Source organism: Condylostylus longicornis, unplaced genomic scaffold (genome assembly GCF_029603195.1).
Source record: "Condylostylus longicornis isolate FDR11 unplaced genomic scaffold, ASM2960319v2 ptg000048l, whole genome shotgun sequence".
Taxonomy (NCBI): domain Eukaryota; kingdom Metazoa; phylum Arthropoda; class Insecta; order Diptera; family Dolichopodidae; genus Condylostylus; species Condylostylus longicornis.
Genome location: NW_026578017.1, coordinates 6,565,035 through 6,583,956, shown reverse-complemented (window position 1 = coordinate 6,583,956; position 18,922 = coordinate 6,565,035). Strand labels below are relative to the sequence as shown.

The 18,922-nt window shown below is 25.5% G+C and overlaps 1 protein-coding gene across 2 annotated transcripts in view; it reads right to left on the bottom strand.

The window, feature by feature from the left end:
- Window positions 1-18,922, bottom strand: part of LOC129611100 (putative uncharacterized protein DDB_G0282133) — a 195,374-nt gene that overhangs the window by 13,304 nt on the left and 163,148 nt on the right. The window contains exon 1 of one of the 2 annotated variants that reach the window (XM_055524051.1): window positions 3,832-4,459. The exons of the other annotated variant lie outside the window; for it this stretch is intronic. Within the exon in view, the coding sequence (XP_055380026.1) occupies window positions 3,832-4,120 (289 nt within the window). The 5' untranslated portion in view covers window positions 4,121-4,459. Of the gene's footprint in view, window positions 1-3,831; window positions 4,460-18,922 lie in introns of those variants that run through there. 2 annotated transcript variants of the gene reach the window in all.

Below are 18,922 nucleotides of genomic sequence, written 5' to 3'. Positions count from 1 at the left end.
TTTTAAATTTAATGTTTTTATCTTCGATTTCAATTGCAGGGGAAAAAAGTTTTGCAGCAAAAATTTAAAATTGAAACATTTTCGAGTTTAAAAGTTCCCTGTTCAAATTTTAAATTATATGAGTTAAAATAAAAATCTAATGTTTTATGCCTTTACGTATTTAAAACAAAAATTGATGCGATAGTGCTCCGAATAATTTATTAAATAAGCGTTTAGAAGGAAAACCTCGGCTTTGTGAAAGTTTTAAAAGAGCTAAACACAAAAGCTCATTGAATTTTTTTATTTTCCACATTATCACAATTGAATTTTTCGAAGGCAATTGAATAAGTTACCAAGATTCTTAATTAAAAAGATTTATTTAATACGCAAAAATTAAAAAACTTTCGAAGTAAACTAGGGGTGCTTCCGTTATTTTTTGTCAAAAATAAGATTCTCTTAGAAAAATCGGGCATTGAGTTGGACCAATTGACTAATTCGTTAATTCTAATTTTGGCTAATTTGTTCAATTTTAATTTGGCTAACATATGTTTTATATAAGTACATAAGATTAGTAAGTACTCATACAAAATGTCATTTAAATATTGTCCAACCTGCATTATCTGCACATTTTTATACGCATATATGCAAACCATACTGAACTTTAGACTTTCCTGCATCTTAAATTGTGCAAATATAAAACAACACTAAACTCTTTGTGGTTTTGCGGCACAATTGCACAATTGAAGTCAAGGAATTTTTCAATATCAATAGTCTTCTAAAAATTTTGGAATATTCTCACTTACTCTACTTCATAAAAAAATGTGAATAAATGTTGATATTTTACATAAAAATTGGGGATTTCCATTTTATTGTTAGCCTATTTTAGATCCTTATGAACATGGTACGTAATTAAACGCGAATGTTACCACCATTCTAACAAAAATTTTTTTGTTAGCAGCTAGGTGGCTTAAAAAAAACAATTTAATAACATTTCGGAAAATACTCAAGCAGTTGTAGTCAAAATTAACATACTTTATTAACAGGACCAGTATTTTTAAAGAATTTTATAAATTTATTAGGCAGTTTTCAGGCATTTCCGCAATCAATAATTCGTACGGGTATCACATAGTTGACACGGTCAACTATACCTGTTCTCGATTTTGTTCAAAAAAATTAAAATTTCCTATTAAAAAAATTTTTTTCTATTAAATTAAAAGTCAAATTTTATATGGCATGTCTTTAAAAATTCGCTTCAGCTTGATAATTTTAATCTTCAGATGCCAAATGGTGTTTAGATTTCGAAAATATTTTTTTCAAATTTTTAAATTGCACCCAATCTGAGAAAAATGCATTTAAAAATTTCAAACCATATAGGTACCATTTCTTACAAAAATTGGGAAAAATAAAAAACCTATAAATTTTCTTTACCAGGAAAAGTTTCGAAAAAAATTTTTTGATTAAGTACTAGATTTTTTTTTTTTGTTTTTCGTAATAAAAAATTGTAGTTTTTCTTTTCAAAAATTTCAAATTTTTTAAAATATGTAAATTTTTGTTCTTCAAATTAAAAGTTTGTATGAAATTTCGTTTCAATTTTATTATTACTTGTCACATTTCAATAAAAGCATTAAAACTCAGATGGTTTATAATTTTCAGAGCCTTAAAAATGTCAACTGTTTTTCCGAGTAACTCTCGTCATCAAAGATTAATGATAGTTGATAATTATAGCGCTTAAAATTCTTGTCTTTAAAATCTTGACATAGAAATGGTCTTTGTATTACATCTTCTGTACCATAAAAAATTTTTTTCATGTTTGAGGACTTAAATTGAAGCTTAAGTAGTTGGGCAAAATTCTATAAAGAAAAATTTCTTACGAAATTATTCAGCTAGAAAAAACTGAAAAAATTAAGGAAAAAATTTGATTTTCCCTAAAATTCCAATGCTCGGTTTTCCGAAGGTGCATAAAATACAAAATCAAGCAGCATGTCAATTTTAAGTCCTTTATTAGGCTTTCCTGAAACTGTTTGTTTGAAGTTCTTATCTTTTCCAGAATGGAAGTTATAATCCAAAAAACTTGGATAAGTAAAACTTTCGTGAAAATCTGTTAAAATCCCTGGGATTCGGAAACCCTTGAGATTTCGCATCCAATCCGGAACAAAAATTTTATCCATTTTCGATCTTCTAACGAATAGTATGTTGTTGTATAACTTTCTGAATCACCCTGTATATTATAACATATTTTATATTTTCATCTGGCTAATAAAATAAATATGTATGCATATAGTTACATACTTAAATAATTTTGTATATTAATTAATCAAAAATGATTAAATACGATTAATTCATATTTTAGTTTTATTAATAATTTTTTTAGTATTATTTTTTTATTTGCTTTTGTTGTTGCTTATAATTCCTTAAGAGATTATTTGAGTCATTGATTTATTCAAAATCAATTTAGAATTTCATATTTTATTCTTTGTATATATTTTATGTGCAAATGATTGTACTATAATATGTGTGTATTGTGTTCATACTTATGTGTATAAGTATACATTTTTAACGATTATTCATAATCCCTAAAGAGATTATTTTTAATCGGTTTTAATATTAGTTTTAAGGCGATTTAGAGTTATTTTTTCTGTTCATTCTTATTGATTCCGTTTTATTTTATTTTTGGATTTAAATAACGTTAAATATCGTCTGAGTCTATAACTAAATATAGTTTCTGAAAAGATTTTTATTTGTAGATCCAGTCTTGTTATTAAAATGAGTTTGAGAATTTTAAAAAAGAAAAAAAAGGGAAAAAATCAAATTAAATACAAAAAAAATTTTTTTAAACGGATTAAATAAATTTTCATTTTTATTTTAAGGTTGATCAAAGGAACGTGTGTATAAATATGTATATACATACATATAAAATTTATATGAACACAAGTACAAGTTTTTTGTACAAAAATCCTTTTTTATTGCATAAGATCAGAAAGTAATCATAAAATCCAAAATTTAAATGAACAAAATTCGATTACTTAAGGAAAAATAAAATTTATTGTTGAAAAAGCAAATGACTAGTAACGTTTTAGACCCGGTCTTGCTGGTTAAGTGAATAAATTAATCATGTTTTTGTCCAATTTTAAAAATATTTTAAGTAAGTTCTTGTTTTGATTTAAATTAGCTTTTTTTCATAATGAAATAGTCAAAATTTGAATAATTTGTTAATTAAGAATTTTCAGTTGAAATCACGATATTTTCCAAATGGGTTAGTTTTGAGAAAATTTCCTGGAGAGTGGCAAAAAGTAAATTAAACCAAGAGCTTTAATTTTGCAACTTCTAACATGAAACTTCTTAATGTTTTTAAAGTAATAAAATTTCACACTGTCAAAATAATTAAAAATAATTGCACATTCAAACTACAAGGTAAATCAAAAAAATTATGTAGGCTGTTACGAAGATATTAAACTCGTTCCCATTGACATATAAAACTGTTAAGCTTAAGAAATACTCATCTCTCTTTTGTCAAACTTTGAAATTAATTGCTTAACAGAGAAGATTTTTATAACTTCCCAGTAATCTGCAATAGCTTTGCGTTTTATTCACAAATTATAATTAGAAATCTTTAGTTAACAAATAATTAATATTGAATTCTAAAAAATATTCATTTTGTTTAGAACATCACAAATTAGTAACACAAAATTAGTTTAACAAATAAATGAAACTAACATGCACTATGCACCTTTGCTAAATTGAGTAAAAACTCATTATTCTGAGTTTTTAGTCTTTCAAAATTTAGAATTAAAAATATTTAAAATTATTAATTAATAATAATAATCTTGTATTGCACATAAATACTCAATTTACCTTCTTTATTTTTAATATTAATACTATTTTGACTATCAGAGTCGGCTTTATTATCATTATCTGATAAACTTAACATTTCATCCGAATCATTTATAAGTTCGCTATTATTTAAATTACCATTAATACAATTACTATTGTTATTATGATTAGAATTAATTGTTTTTTGTTGATTATATTTTGTAGTTGTCGCTCTTGTTTCAATATTATCATTATCGTTATGTTTTACAACTATAATGTCAGAGTCTTTTTTAACTTTTTGTGTACTTTCTTCAAAATCTTTGGTAGTCATTTTTTATAGAATAATTAAATTTATTAATTAGAAATAAGTTAAAACTAAGTGCTAATTATTGATTTATGAATTATTTATTTTTTTTCTATGAACATTTTTATTCTTCATCTTATATCCCCACTTATTTGTATATTTTAATTAAATTTGTATAATTGCTTATTCTGATTAAAATCACGTTTTTCTTAAATGTATACCATTGTATGTACATAGCAAAATTTAAAAAATTAATTTTATATTTTTTCACTTAAATTATAAAGCACTAAAAATACTTAACATTTTTTTCTATTTTCAAAATTCAACTGAAATTATTTTGTTATTTTATTTTCAAAAATAACTTAATTGAAATACAATCATGGATTTAAAAAAAAAAATTTTTGAACACATTTACTCCTAAATTTATATCTTTTCTAACCAACACCATTGACGATACTAAAATATAAAATTACTCTTATCCAAATTATATACGCCTATAACATTAAATCTCAATAAATAAAACCCTTCTGCCTGCGCACCGTTTCAACAACACATAATTTTTATTGAATTCTATACTATATCATACAAAACCACATAAAGGAATTTGAAAAAAATGTTGGATTCTACCTTAGAGTAATCAAGTTATTTCGGAATAAGAGATAAAATGTAGATAATGATTTGCTCAGAGAGTAAAGTCAGAGAGAATTATTTTATTGTATTTAAAAAAACTTCTCATTTTTCAATTCTTCTCAGAAATCCTCTTAAAATATTCTGTTTTATATACTAGATTTTATATCGTATTGACTAGTTGAATTCAAAATATGTACATGTTTCAAAAGCAAGAGAAAAATATAAAATATGTAAGTAAGTTTAACTGGCGGCATTGTACTGTTGTTTTAACAACACAACTGTAATAATAAATGTAAAGAGCAAAAAAAAAAATAAAAGGAAAATAAAAGAGGATTAACTCCTCTATTACTTGCTACTTTATAAATAAATTACGATATGTGGATGCATATATAAAGTGTATTTAACAATTAATGTATGTTTGAATGTATGTTAAATTGTATATTTTACAGAAAGGGGGATTTTTAAAATAATTTTACTAACACACACAGAAAAAGAATTTATTTTGTTATATTATACCTAAAACAGGTAAAATTTTTTTTGTTATGCTAACATTTTGTTTGATTGAATTTAGCAAAAATATTTAAATCGAACAAAAAGTTTGACATGCAATGACACTTGTTGTTAATAAAATATTAAAAAAATGTAATTAAATGTAAGTTTTCATATCTAACCAAAAAACTTATACGTACATTATACTTACATATGTATGCATGTTGTACATAAGTAAATCTATTCATTCTTAAAAACTCATTACCTGTTGAATATTACCTAAAGGGGAGCTTTAAAAAAAACTATAATTGTTTTTTTTGGTGTATAGTCCAATATTAATATGTTTGTGTTAAATATATCAATAGAAAGATATCGCGTATGCATATTTAATATGTTTGTGTGTGTTTTTTTTAAATTTCAGAAAAAAGGGTAATGAATTTTCTTGGAATGTCCATTTCAGCGAACGTATATACCTGAAAGTTGTTTATATAGCAATCTTGCAAATATTTTTGAAAGAATCAAAAGTAGAAAATAAACAAACTAGGTTCCACAATATTGCCCAATAAAGGTATTGGGCAACATGATTTTACCGAATTCTTGAAAGTTTTAGAAAAAAAGGTTGATCTTAACTGTTGTTCCCTGATCTTGATATAAATTTAAATGGCAGCTCTCATGCAATTAATATTCCAAATCCTGGGCAGGTGTATGGATAAGAAGACAGTAATTGTTACGTTCTTGCTTTTATGGATGTTCGATAAGGTCAGAGACAATTTAAAATTAACAATTTGGAGGTCAGAGGAAATTTAAAATTAACAATTTCGTGAGGAAAACGTACTTAATTTGCTTGGAAACTTTATTTTAATAAAAAATTTAATTTCTTAATATCGTTGCCTTTGTCAAGTACGGTTTACTTACGATACTATAAAACTTTCTATGATTTTCTATAACATTTTATGATTTTTCTCTCTTTCTTGAAATGTTGACCAATCTACAAAAAATTTTTAATCCACACAATAATCTTGAATTTATTTTTAGTTTTTTTTTTATATATTTTCTCCCATTCGTTGATCGACAATAGTATGTTAAGGTATCTTTCTTATGCTAATAAATATAAAATAATAACTTATAAATCATTTAACTAATTTTAGTAGCCGCCATTTTTGTTATAATCTCATTGAAGATCTTATACATATAGTATATCTTCTGGCTTGAATATCGCAGCTTGTTTCTGTTGAATTAAAATTAGTAAAATAATGATGATGTAAATTTTTCTTTACAATATACATACATATAATATATGCGCAAATATATATACATATATGTATAAATAGATAATAAAAATTTATAAAAAAAATTGAAATTATAAAATTAAAACTTTCCAAAAATTTTAAAATGATACCTGATTTGTTTGAATCATAATTATTGGCTTATAGGAGAGAGTAGCCAAAGAAAATTTTCTGATAAAAGGAATTTTGATGTTGTCAGCACATAATCAACCGCAAATTGTCTAGTTTAGCGGAAGTATTGCACAATATCATAGAAATTCCTTTGAACGCTTTCTTCAAATTTTAAGGAAGCTTGTAAGCGTTTAGTTGACATAAGTAGAAAAATGAAAATTTGATTCCTAGTAAAAGTTCACATCAATTCCAAATTGGTCAAGAGACCGATCTCAAACTGAAGAAATTTGAGAAAAATCCGCCAATTAGCTGGGTAGGTATGAAAAACATGTAAAATCGGCCACCAGTTCGGTTTTGAAGCCCTGATATTCCCAAAACATTTTCCAAAAAAGTTCATCGTCAACAGTATGCTGAGTTTAGATATTGAATTTCAAAGATTTGAACTGTAGCGAAAGTCTAACGTAAGTTAGTGATGACATCTGATGTCTCCTAAAAGTTTGAAGAGTACTCAAAAGTTTATGAAAATTTGTAATTGCGGTTATAATTGATCCAACGATCTTGATTTTTTGAGTGTTCTTTAAATGATGATCTTTTAAAGAAGTTTTTCTATTTAGTTTTCAAAAGTAAAGTAATTTCACATAATAAAGGCTATTTATTATTATTATACAGTTATTTTGTTGTGAATTGAAATCATTGTCATTCATTATGTCATTAGCAATTGTCATTAGTTATATTGAATGCAAATGTAATAATCTAGTGAGAAATTGATTAAGTTCAACTGAAAATAATGTGATTAGAGTGACAAATAAAGTTCTCAATCACAATGGTATTGATTTCACGTGACAGTTATTTTCATATAAGTAATAATCACTGTTACTTCATGGAAATAAATAAAAGCAATAGTTTATATTAACTATATTCCATTATTATCTACCTATATATGTATGCATATATGTATGTAATAATTCTTCATCTGCAATCAAAGCGTTAGTTAACTTTTTAGATTTATTAAATATTTCTTTTTTTTTTTTTTATCGAATGTTTAAATATTTATTTTGTTCTTGTATTATAATTAAATCGTAAATTTTCTAATATTTGATTTACACTTGATTTGAATTGTAAATTCCATTTTTATAATATGAATATACATTTGTATATATATGTATATATGAAATAGGTAAGTATTTTACACAAATTACAGATGAGTAAACCATTTCAGCTTTTAATTTTTTAATTCGTGATTTACGAAGTCAATAAAAGATAAGTTTATTAGTAAGGTGTAGACGTCAAAAGTTTCACGGTTATGCTTTCGTATTATTAGTGTTCAATTCATAATATGTCATGCCAGTATTCATGAATGCGTGGAATATTTATGTACATATACATATAGGTATTTGCTTATAATGGCAAAAATAAGTTATTCCGTTTTAGATTAGCAATTTTTAAATAAACGCGAATGAATAAACAGAGATAAATAAAAAAATTAAAATCAAACCATGGTTCTAATAAATGATTATTTCAAGGTTAAATCACTGTAACTGGCTTCACTTTGAAAAATAAATATTCTTATCCTTATCAGATGTTATAATTGCACTTTAATGTTTTTTTTTTACTGAATGGAAAAAGTACTTTAAAGTAATAGCAATAAATAATTCTGATGAGTATTATTTTTTTTATTTAAATATTTTAATTAAAAATATATCAGTTTTATAATATAGTTTTCAATTTTAAGATTAAATTATTAAATATTGATTTAGTAAAAATATTTTGTAAGATTTTAAAACGTTCATTAAAGTTCACTAAAGTGTTGGCTTATTCGGAAAATAACTATATAATCGAATTGTGTTGTTTCTGGTATAACGATTAAAAACACGGCATTCCGCATTGTAAAAAAAACACCATCTTCAACGATGATCTCATTCCATATTGCGTCTTTTAATAATTTTTTTAAAATAACGTTACGCTTTCCAAATTGTACAAAAGGCATTTGTATACAATTCGCATTCCGAGCTTTTGGAAAATATCGAAAATTCAAAAAATCCTGGATGCTTTTCTTAAACTTTTGATGATAAGTATTACAAGTATGCAGTTGCTTTACATTGTCTTTAGTGACGAAAATTGACAATAGGCTGGGCTTTTTAAGGGCTATACTGAACATTGTTTCTTATTTTTGTAATTACTTTATATTGAATTACAATTTTGATTCAAAAATGTTCTCATCCTACACTTTGCAGTTATAATTTAATGATATTTACATTATAGAAATTATATTTGGGTCCAAAACATTTCTTGTTACAAGAAAGTTGTGTTTTGTTTGATTGTCACCACAATTTTCGTATTTGATTTACTTAATTTAACTTAGAATAAACACTTTTAATATACGAAGAAAACTTAAATTAGATTGTCAATGCTTTAAAAGTTGACACAAAATTAAGTCGTACCCTTAATACTCGCAGTAATAATTATTTAATGCCATGGCTTTAATACAATGCTGCCCCAAAGTGGATGATGATCAAAAAGTTTTAATGAATTTGTAAATATTGTTTATTGTTTTTACTTAGAAACATTAATTTTTACATTTTACATTTTAATTATATTATTGCTTCTATTTCTGTATATGTGTTAAATTCTGTATACATACACATGAACTGAATGAAATGAAAACTGATTTAAAATCCTTGTTTTGATTTAATTTTCCCTTTTATTTTTCTACTTTTGAATAAATGCAAAATTTCTTACAAAATGTAAATCACTACTTAACTCATAAAATCTTAATAAAAATGAAATCTACAAAGTACTTTTTTCTTCTTTTTACTGATTGATAATCTGAATTTGAAAATGCCAATTATTTGTTATACCTATACATACTTATGATACTGTGAATTTACTTAATAGGGCATATGATCGGGTAGTTAATGGTAACTACGGACAATTGTTTTTCTTACTTCTTCTATCGCCTTAATAAAGAAGTTAAAAAGTAGAAAAAAAATCCTTATTAGTTAAAACCCACTTAAATGATTTTGACATTTTTTTCCCTGTTTTTCTTCTTTTATTTAAAAGCATTAATAATGAAATCAGGAAAAAACCTTATTCCTTTTTATTTAAAAATGTTTTTTTTTTGTGTTGATCCTGGGAAATTTAAAAATTAGAAATATGTACTATTGACGAAAATGATGGAAACAAACTACTATCATTTGGGGTGATTCAAAATTTCATGACATTTCGGAATCTTATAATTGAATATTTTAAAACATAATTAGTTGTACTCGTATTTAATAGTTTTAAAGTAAGGTACAGTATTTGCAATGCAGTGGCTTTCGAATATTTGCCATGGAAATTTATTAGATATGTTCTTTTCTTGAAGATCTACTTTCGTATTGTCCAAATTATACAACGAGCAAATGAGCTTTATTAAAACTCTCAAATTCTTCTACATAACATTGGAGCCTAACCCTTAAAAAGTGTTAAAAGTTTAAGAGTAGTTTTACATTTTAAGCAACACAAACACTATCACCACAGTTTGAGCACTATAGCCTACTCTCATTCATTTATTTCTGAAACCAAAATAAATAAGACTCTTTATTATCAATAGTTAATTTCCCAGTTTTGTGAATATGAAATATTCTTTTACTGAAAAATTTAATCCTTTGGTAAATTTTATAATATTTTGTATTAGATACTCTAAAGTTCCTGTTTTAAAAATAAATATAAGGAAAAGAAAATCATTTGTTTTATTTCAACTATTTAATTTAATTCTCAATTAAAAAAAAAAACTTTTTATAAGCTTAAGTTGTTGATTTTGCATAAGGCTCTGGCTAAATTTTCTAAACATATTTTGGGTTTTCTTTTGCATAATAATGTGAAGTGGTCGGTTTCTGAACGACTAGACAGAAAATGTTTATTAAGGTTTATTATTGTTAAATGTTTTTTGCAACTTACTATTCTAAATACTGTTTCTAAATTTCAAGATTGATAAGGCAAAATTTAAGACATTTAACGTTCCTAGTTTTCTAAACCTTATCTATCTATAGGATATCGATATAAAAGATATTAAGCAAAATATTGTTGATATATAAGATACTAAGCAAATTCGTTCGTTATTGTACTAAATATGGTCAATATAGAAAAACTGGTGCTCTTGTCTAATACGGTTGATTGATATATCATGTTTATGAAATCATCATATCCATAATGTAAAGTTAAATGTAATTTTTTTTGTAAATATGTTCATATGAGTAACATCAACATATGTGCATATACTTGTCGATACAAGGAATATACTTGAAAAAAAGGAAAAATAGTGAAAATGGAATGGAAAAAGATTTTTTTGAAAGAATAAGGTTATCTTAGTGCAACTTCTAGGAACTTGCGGGACTCTCACCCGGAAAAGAAAAGAGAAACTGGGGAACTACGTATCAATGCGGTGAAATTATGGTCCGTCTTCTTCTTCTGATAAAAGTGTAGATATCAAATGGGAGTTATTTGAGCATGCCCCCAAATTGTAAAGGTGGGAACAATAAAAGCTCTAATCGCGGTTTACAATCTGCAATCTACGATATTAAAATATACGTGTATTATCTGTTAACATTTGTTAATATTTTTACAATAAAGTTCGCTTAAAGTACAGGCAAGGAGACAGACAGGTAGATCGACATGTTTTTAACAATAAAAATTTGATACAATTACAATACCTTCCATATTGTATTTGATTTGGTTAATAGAAAAGGAGAACTTAAATTTTGACATTATAGTTTTTTGCTAAATTAAAAATTTTTGTTTTCGGGTTAATTAAAAGTTAATAAAAAGTAGTTCATAGAAAAAGATAATTTAAAAAGATTGTGCACCTCATATTATGGTCAGGTTATAAAAAAGTTTAAATGATGTGTTCTGAGTTCTTAAATCAAAATACGAGTACCAACAAAAATGTTCTTAGTTATATACCTATACATACTTTGTTTTGAGGTTTATGAGGTTTTTTGTATATGTAATCCTGAAATTCACCTGCCTTTATGTTTTTGTAACAAAGTCTTAGAAAATACATTTTTACGTTGGATTTAATTCAAATTTAATGATTGAAAAATTTTTCCTTCAACTGCTTTTTCTGGTACTGAATAATGTCAAAGTTTTAAAAATATTAAAAGCGTCTATGTCTTACTCATCAAATAGCATTCTTCATTCATAAAGGCTCATAATTCTAACAAGTTTTTGATAAAGAAAATTTTTTTAAATATTTTTGATATAGTTGAATAAGATTTTCCAATTTTTTATGTAAAGGTCTTAAATAAATATCGTCTGTGAGATTTCTAAGCTCATATAGAGTTCTAGTAAGTTATCAATAACAATTTGGAACTATGTATATAAGTATACATTTTCATAAATAGAAATAGTATAATTTATACTCTTAAATGGAATAAAATATAAAAATGGTCACATTAAATGATTTTTATACTTAAATTTGTTTATCTCACATGCATGTATGAATAGTTTGATTTTTTTTGTAATTTTTGTATAATTAGTTAGAAAACTTCAAATAGCTCACACTATTGCAATTAATATTTTTAAAATTTCAATAGAGTATTAAACTGTAATATTAAGACTTAACAACTAAAATACTGCAAGTCTTAAAATTTATGTGTTTGTCTTTTCTATTCCAAATATAATTACTTAATTTAATGCGATTTGCTTTAAAGTCCTGAATTTTTTCTATCATTTTTACTATTGTTATTCTCCTTTGTATTAAAAATCAAAATATCTTAAAATATAGTCAAATTACAAAGGCGTTTTTTTTTGTAAAGAGCATTTCAAATACATCAAAAACATTATAAATTATCGAAATTTAACTAATTCAGATAATTTATGGGTAAGTAGCAAAACAAAAAAGAGAAACAAAAAACACAAAATGAAAAACTAAGGAGTAGAAAAATGTAATGTAGTTATACAAAACGGCGACAATGTTAAGAGTACAATATATTTAGGGCATAAAAATGTATGGAGACCGTTGCAATATTTAAATTAAACGGGGCATTCAGATATAAAGAATTTTATTTATTCTTACCCAAATGAATTTTTATTCAAACCTGTTTTTGTATGATATGAAGACACTAAGTATAATTTCCTTTAGAAATTTGAGAAAAAATTAAATTTAGATTCTGCATCATCGAAACTAAAATATTTTCTTCTTGCCCGATATCTCGTTCGTGTTTACACTCAGTTTGGCCACTTGGACAATTTCGTTTTAGTATGAGTTTACAATTTTAATTGATCTTTTCAGAAGCATTCAAAAACATTTTATGTTTTTGAAAATTGTTTTTATGTTCGACATTAAATTTTTTTTTTTTTCCTACTTCACTCCTTTTGGGAGCATAGGACTTCCACAAAGCTTCTCTATCGAACTCTATTTTGTGTCAATATTTTTATTTCTGCCCAAATTTTTCCAGCTGTTGCTAGTTCTTTTGCGATTGTTCGCCTCCACGTTAATCGTGGTCTTCACACACTTCTTTTGCTTTGTGGGTTCCACTCCATCGCCTGCTGCGTAATTGTACTCGGCGGCCTTCGAAGTGTATGTCTAATCCATTTCCATTTTCTTCTTTTGATAATGAACTCCACCGGTTTTTGACTCGTAATCATTTTCTCTTGTTGATAAATGTTCAATTACAAATACTCTTTAATTTAAATGTCCAATTTTGTATTTTTAAATAGTGCCCTAAAACACAAGCATTTTAAATTGTTGAAATTACAAAAATGTGCTCAATTGGTCACTACATTTTTAATACACTTATAGAAATTTATACGAAATTATAATCAACCCTTTTGTATTATTCAAAAAAGTTTTATTTTAGAAAAAGTGGGATAATATAGTGAATGCAAATTCTCCATGAATTCGATCTTATCGGATAAATGTCTCTTTACGTTTTATATTTTATTTCTTAAATATATATAAAATAACTTAGACAAGCAAGATTAATATTTAAAATTAAATAAAATAAAAATTATTCTAAACCCTTCAAAAAATCTTATTGGAAATTAAACACATTGATAAAAATATATTAAATACATAGATAGAAATGAATCTATGCATTCATTGTATACAGCTGTTTTACCCCCAAAAATAAAGAAAATTATTGTGATTAAAAAGTCCTTTTAAATAAAAAAAACATGAAGGATAATAATAATCGTAGACTATGAACTTCTTGGATATTTATGTATGTGTATCTCTGATAAAAGGGATTATATATTATAAAAAAAAACTGACGTGATAAGCTCGTAACCGTCTACATTGAATATTTTCTGAAAGATATTTACAAGTTGCAATAAATTTATTCTTATAAGTTTAACGAAAAATCAAAAAATCTTATACGTACACTTATTTCAAATTTCGCAGCAAGTAAACTACTAATCTTCTTGGAAATTTGTCAGGTCTATTTTAGTGAAAGCAAAAGTTTCGGTTACAAATCCTCCACAACATTATAAAATCCTATCAGTATTATTTTCTTAGATATATTAAAATATGCAAAATTAACCGTGGTTAAGATCTACTTTTCGGCCTCTGATTCCCGATTGCTTTCATTAACAATAAGAATTTAGCTACCCGGATATGAAATTGCAAGGAAACTATTAATAAATTCAAACTATAAAAACGATCCATAATAAACATAACAGCTACGGAAATTTGACAGTGCATCAAGTTGTGACAAATCAAAAGTAAATTCAAAGATAGTTACCAAAATATTTTTCAAAATTAACCAACAAATATATTACTAAATATAGTAGCGTTCAACTTCAACAGCACAGAAAAATGCATTTCTTCCGAAATACTGACAAATGACATAGTGACATTTTGTGTCATTACAATACCTATCTTTTTTATTGTGTGCAATGCGTTAGTAATTAAGTATATAATATATTAATATCATACATATACATGTACATACAATTATCGAAATGTTACACAAGTATATTACGCGCGTACATACTTATATAATTTAATATTTCTTTCCGCCTGTTTAAATGCACCATCGAATCTTATAAGGGATTAACGATTTTAGAGATTATTTCAAACAAAAACCAAAATTCGTTTCACAATGAAGGATTTTTTTCTTACTTTTTTTTCTTTTTTGCGTTTCAAGGGGAGAACATAAAAAGGATTAAATTATTATGCCTTTCTTATTGTTTTGCTTTTTTTCTGTTTCCTCTCTTTGTTTCTCAAATTATGTGCATACATAAGTGAAGTGAGTAAATATGTAGAAGGTTAAGTATAATTTTTCATATTATATAAGAATGTATAAGTATTTATATTTGTATATGCGTGTATATATTTTTATCTGGATAATGTTGAATTTAAAAAACATAAACTGAGAAAAAAGGGTCCTTGGAGTTTAATTAGTAGGCAAAAATACAAGAAACAGAAGACGAGAGCATATTTTTTTATTTTGCTATATGAAGAATTAACGAGTGTAGAGTTGAATTTCAAACATAAAATTGCGTCAAACTTTTCTTTCCTTTTATATGCAAACCCTTTAAAAATATACGTCAAATTTTAGATTACTTTAGTGAGGAAAACAGAAAGGGATACCTTATATGAGTTAAAAAAGAATTTGAATTTTTCTTTTTGTTATTTTTCATTAAACGCAGTAAGAAAAGTTTTTCTTAATCTGGTATAAGAGTTGATTTAACGAAGGGATAATTTTTTTATTATTTTTTATTATTTTGGATTTATATAAATTGGATTCAAGTTAATTATACCAAAATGAAAAATTTCAATTTGATTTGGACTATAAGGATGTTATGTGAAGTAGAGGAGTATTTTATGCTCGTCTACTTCACATTTTATCAACTTTTATCTACATGATAGCCTTAATCCGTCATGTATTTAGAAGGTGATAGTTGCAAAGCGGAAATGTTAATTCTCATTTGCGTTTTGTGTAGTTGTAGTATTCAATTAATCCATTGTTCTATTACTGTAATAGAATTCAATAGTCTCTTTCTCTTCTTTATTATAAATATCATGTCTCTCGCATATTCTGCTCTTTCTCTTCTTTACCTGGAAATGATTGAAATCAATCGCAAACGAAAATACAGGACTTATGGTCAAAAAATAATGAAACTTCAGCCGATCAGTTCATATTACGTAAATTCATTTCGTTTTGTGTCGGTTATGTTTAAGTATTATTTACTTAAATTGGGGACAAATTAAATTAAAAATTGATGTCATAATCGAAATTAAAGTTTTAATTTTCCAATAACCTTACATATATGCAATTTAATGTGATTTCCTTTAAATCCAAAGTGCAAGATATTTTCGGGTCAGCGGAATAGTTTGTAAACTCTAAACATAAAAATACAAATTTCCGCTACGCACAGCTTGTTTTGTGCTTTTTGAAAAAGGAGTTGTGGTAGAGAAAAAATAAGGGAAATACTTTTCTAGTTAAGATCTATACATATTTTTCTTAAAATTCTTTGTATAATAAAATTTTTAATTTTATTATAAAGAGTGTGAAGGGGTTATAGATTGAAATTTGTCAAAATTTAGCCAAAATCTTTGAAAAATACGGTAAACAATCAAATATTTTTGTATGACCAACAAAAGTAAAACGCATGCATTGCAGTGGTAAAATGACGCAAGCAAATAAAAATGTGAAATTTCACTGTAATTTTCAAATTTTTATGGGTCGAATTTTTGATCTGACTGAAAACTTAACAAAAAACATTTACACTTCAATATCAACCTAAACATGTACACACACAATCATTCGTATCGTATTTACATATACAATTTTATATCAATAAAAGAAAGTCTGATATTTTAAAAGATAATTAGAATAATTTTTCCCAAAAAGAAAACCTAATACATCGACAACAAAGAAAAAAAAAACTATATGAACAATACAAAGAAGAAAAATTGTTTGAAAATCCTTAAAAGGGGTTATGCAAACGTTTTAGGATTATAAATGAGATTAATACTTATAAAAAAAAGGAAAAGGAGGCTTTCAAAGTAAAGGAGAAGTAGAGAACAGAAACAATATGACAACGAATGCAAAGCGGTTATAGAAAGAAGGGTATAAAATAAATCCGTTTAAGGATAATTTTTTATTTTTTTATTTTTCCTTTTTATTAGTTTGTGTGTATGAAATTTTTTTTAAATAGATTAGAAAATCGTTAGTTTCCTATGAGATTTCATTTAACGTTGTAGGAAAAATTTGAAATTTATTTTTCTTATTTCTTTTGATTTTTTGTTTTGTTTTGCTTTTTGGATAACGAACGAATACCGAATATAAAAGTTTAATAGAAGAATTTAATTACATTAACTTTTTTCGAACAGCAGTCCTTGAATTCTGGTAAGGTTCGAGGGGGAGATTTAATCATAATAGAGATATTTAAAGTGTTAAATTTCTTAAAAGAATTAATCTGAACGTTTTTATATTTTATATTTAAGCGGATTAACAGAAACTCACTTTTTAGAAAATTCATTTGTGTATATGTATGTGAAATTTTAATTTAAAGTAAAAGAAATATTAGAAATTTATCGAATAGAATTTGAAATTGACCTGACCAAAATAGGGTCAGTTGTCAATAGGACACGGCTGTCTAAAAATAAAATGGTTGCTTTATTTTAAATGCACAATACCGATTTTGTCTCGAGGTTTTCGTGCCGGAGTTAGAATTTATTGGAGGTTTACAAAACATTTATCATACTTTTAAAACAACGAATACATACTATCTATCAGGTGGTCAAATTGAGAATAGTACAACAACAATACGGAATTTTTGGCAACCGCCAGATGCCATATAAAATTAACGATGGTCCTAAAAATTTCTAATTAATATTATAAAGAAGAGAAGAAAAAGATTAAATAATTTATAATTCGATTAACAATAGGTAGAATCTAAATATAAATGCAGCTAAATGTTAATGTTGCTGTAATTTTGATGAAAAAAGTAGGGAGCACAAATGATTAAGGCTTAGGTGACACTATAATTTTTGTTTATGGAATTTAATTTAATTTGATGTTATTGCATGATTGCACAGCCAAACTTTTGGTTCGCCTAATTCGGCCAAATCATATGAGATCAGAAGGAAATGAAACATAGTTTCTTACATCTACATCAGAAAATGTGGAAAAACCTATCGACTTTCCTAAATTTATAGAAACTCCTAAAAATTTAAGACGAATCATAATTTATTAAACTTAAAAAGATAGAAAAATTATTTACAAACTCTTTTAAAACTAAGAAAATATTGTAAAATTATTTGAGTAATGAATTCAATTTCCATAAATTTTGATGAAAAGAAAAGCATTACAATGCCTTTACAATTATTGAAGAGCTTTTCTTTAATAGTTCGAACATAGAATATGAAAAACAAAATTACAAAATTTTATAATTAATTCTATAAATTTTCTTAAGTTTCTTGTATGCGTGCTATATACTGTAAAATCTTCTGGTCTTAGCATGTAACTATTGTAAAATGAAATTTCTTTTTTTCTTTTTCATAAACGCTCGGAATATTTAAAAACAGTTTTGATTAAGGTTAAATAGAGAACTTCTTTTTTTATGAACTATTTTTTTTCCTTAATCTCTTGCACTTTCCTTATTTTTAGCACATTTCCAGAGAAATAGGGCAAAAAACTACTCATTAGTATAATTTAGTCTGTTCTTTCGCCCCTGCATCTCTTTACTACTATACTGTTGGAGATTGCACGTTGAAATTTTACAATGTCTAAGAATTTTATTTTGAATTTTATAGCAGGTAATCTATAGAACGGTTGAATGTTGAAACTTTCTAGACATTAGTAAATAATTCATTTCATTATGAGAGAATCTATTTCTCAGTTATCGCATACAAAATTAGGAGAATTTCAATTTTCTGCACTTTTTAATAAAATTTCCAAATTTCTTTTAGAGTAAAAAAGCAACAGTGAATGCCGAAGCGGCAATACAGAATTCAGGTACTCTCAAAATTTATCCCAACTGATTTAATTAGATGCAAATTCGGTTATTGTGTCAATGTTTTATTAAGGCCTTAATTTTTGGCAAACATTGACACAATTTAATTTGAATAATATAATTTCGGTAATTTAAAGAAAATACACTCTTTTAGAGAGATTTCAGTTGTTTAAGTGAAATGTGCTACTTTACAAACCATTGGTTTGATCTGAATTTATTTATTTCTCTTTTTAATACTTTATTATGTTTATTATTCTCTCCAAAATACTTATAAAGGAATTAAGTCTTAACAGAACTCTTTCTTTTTTTTTTTGTAATTTTATTTTGTGAAAATAGGATGTTAATCGCAACACTTTCATAGTTTGTCATA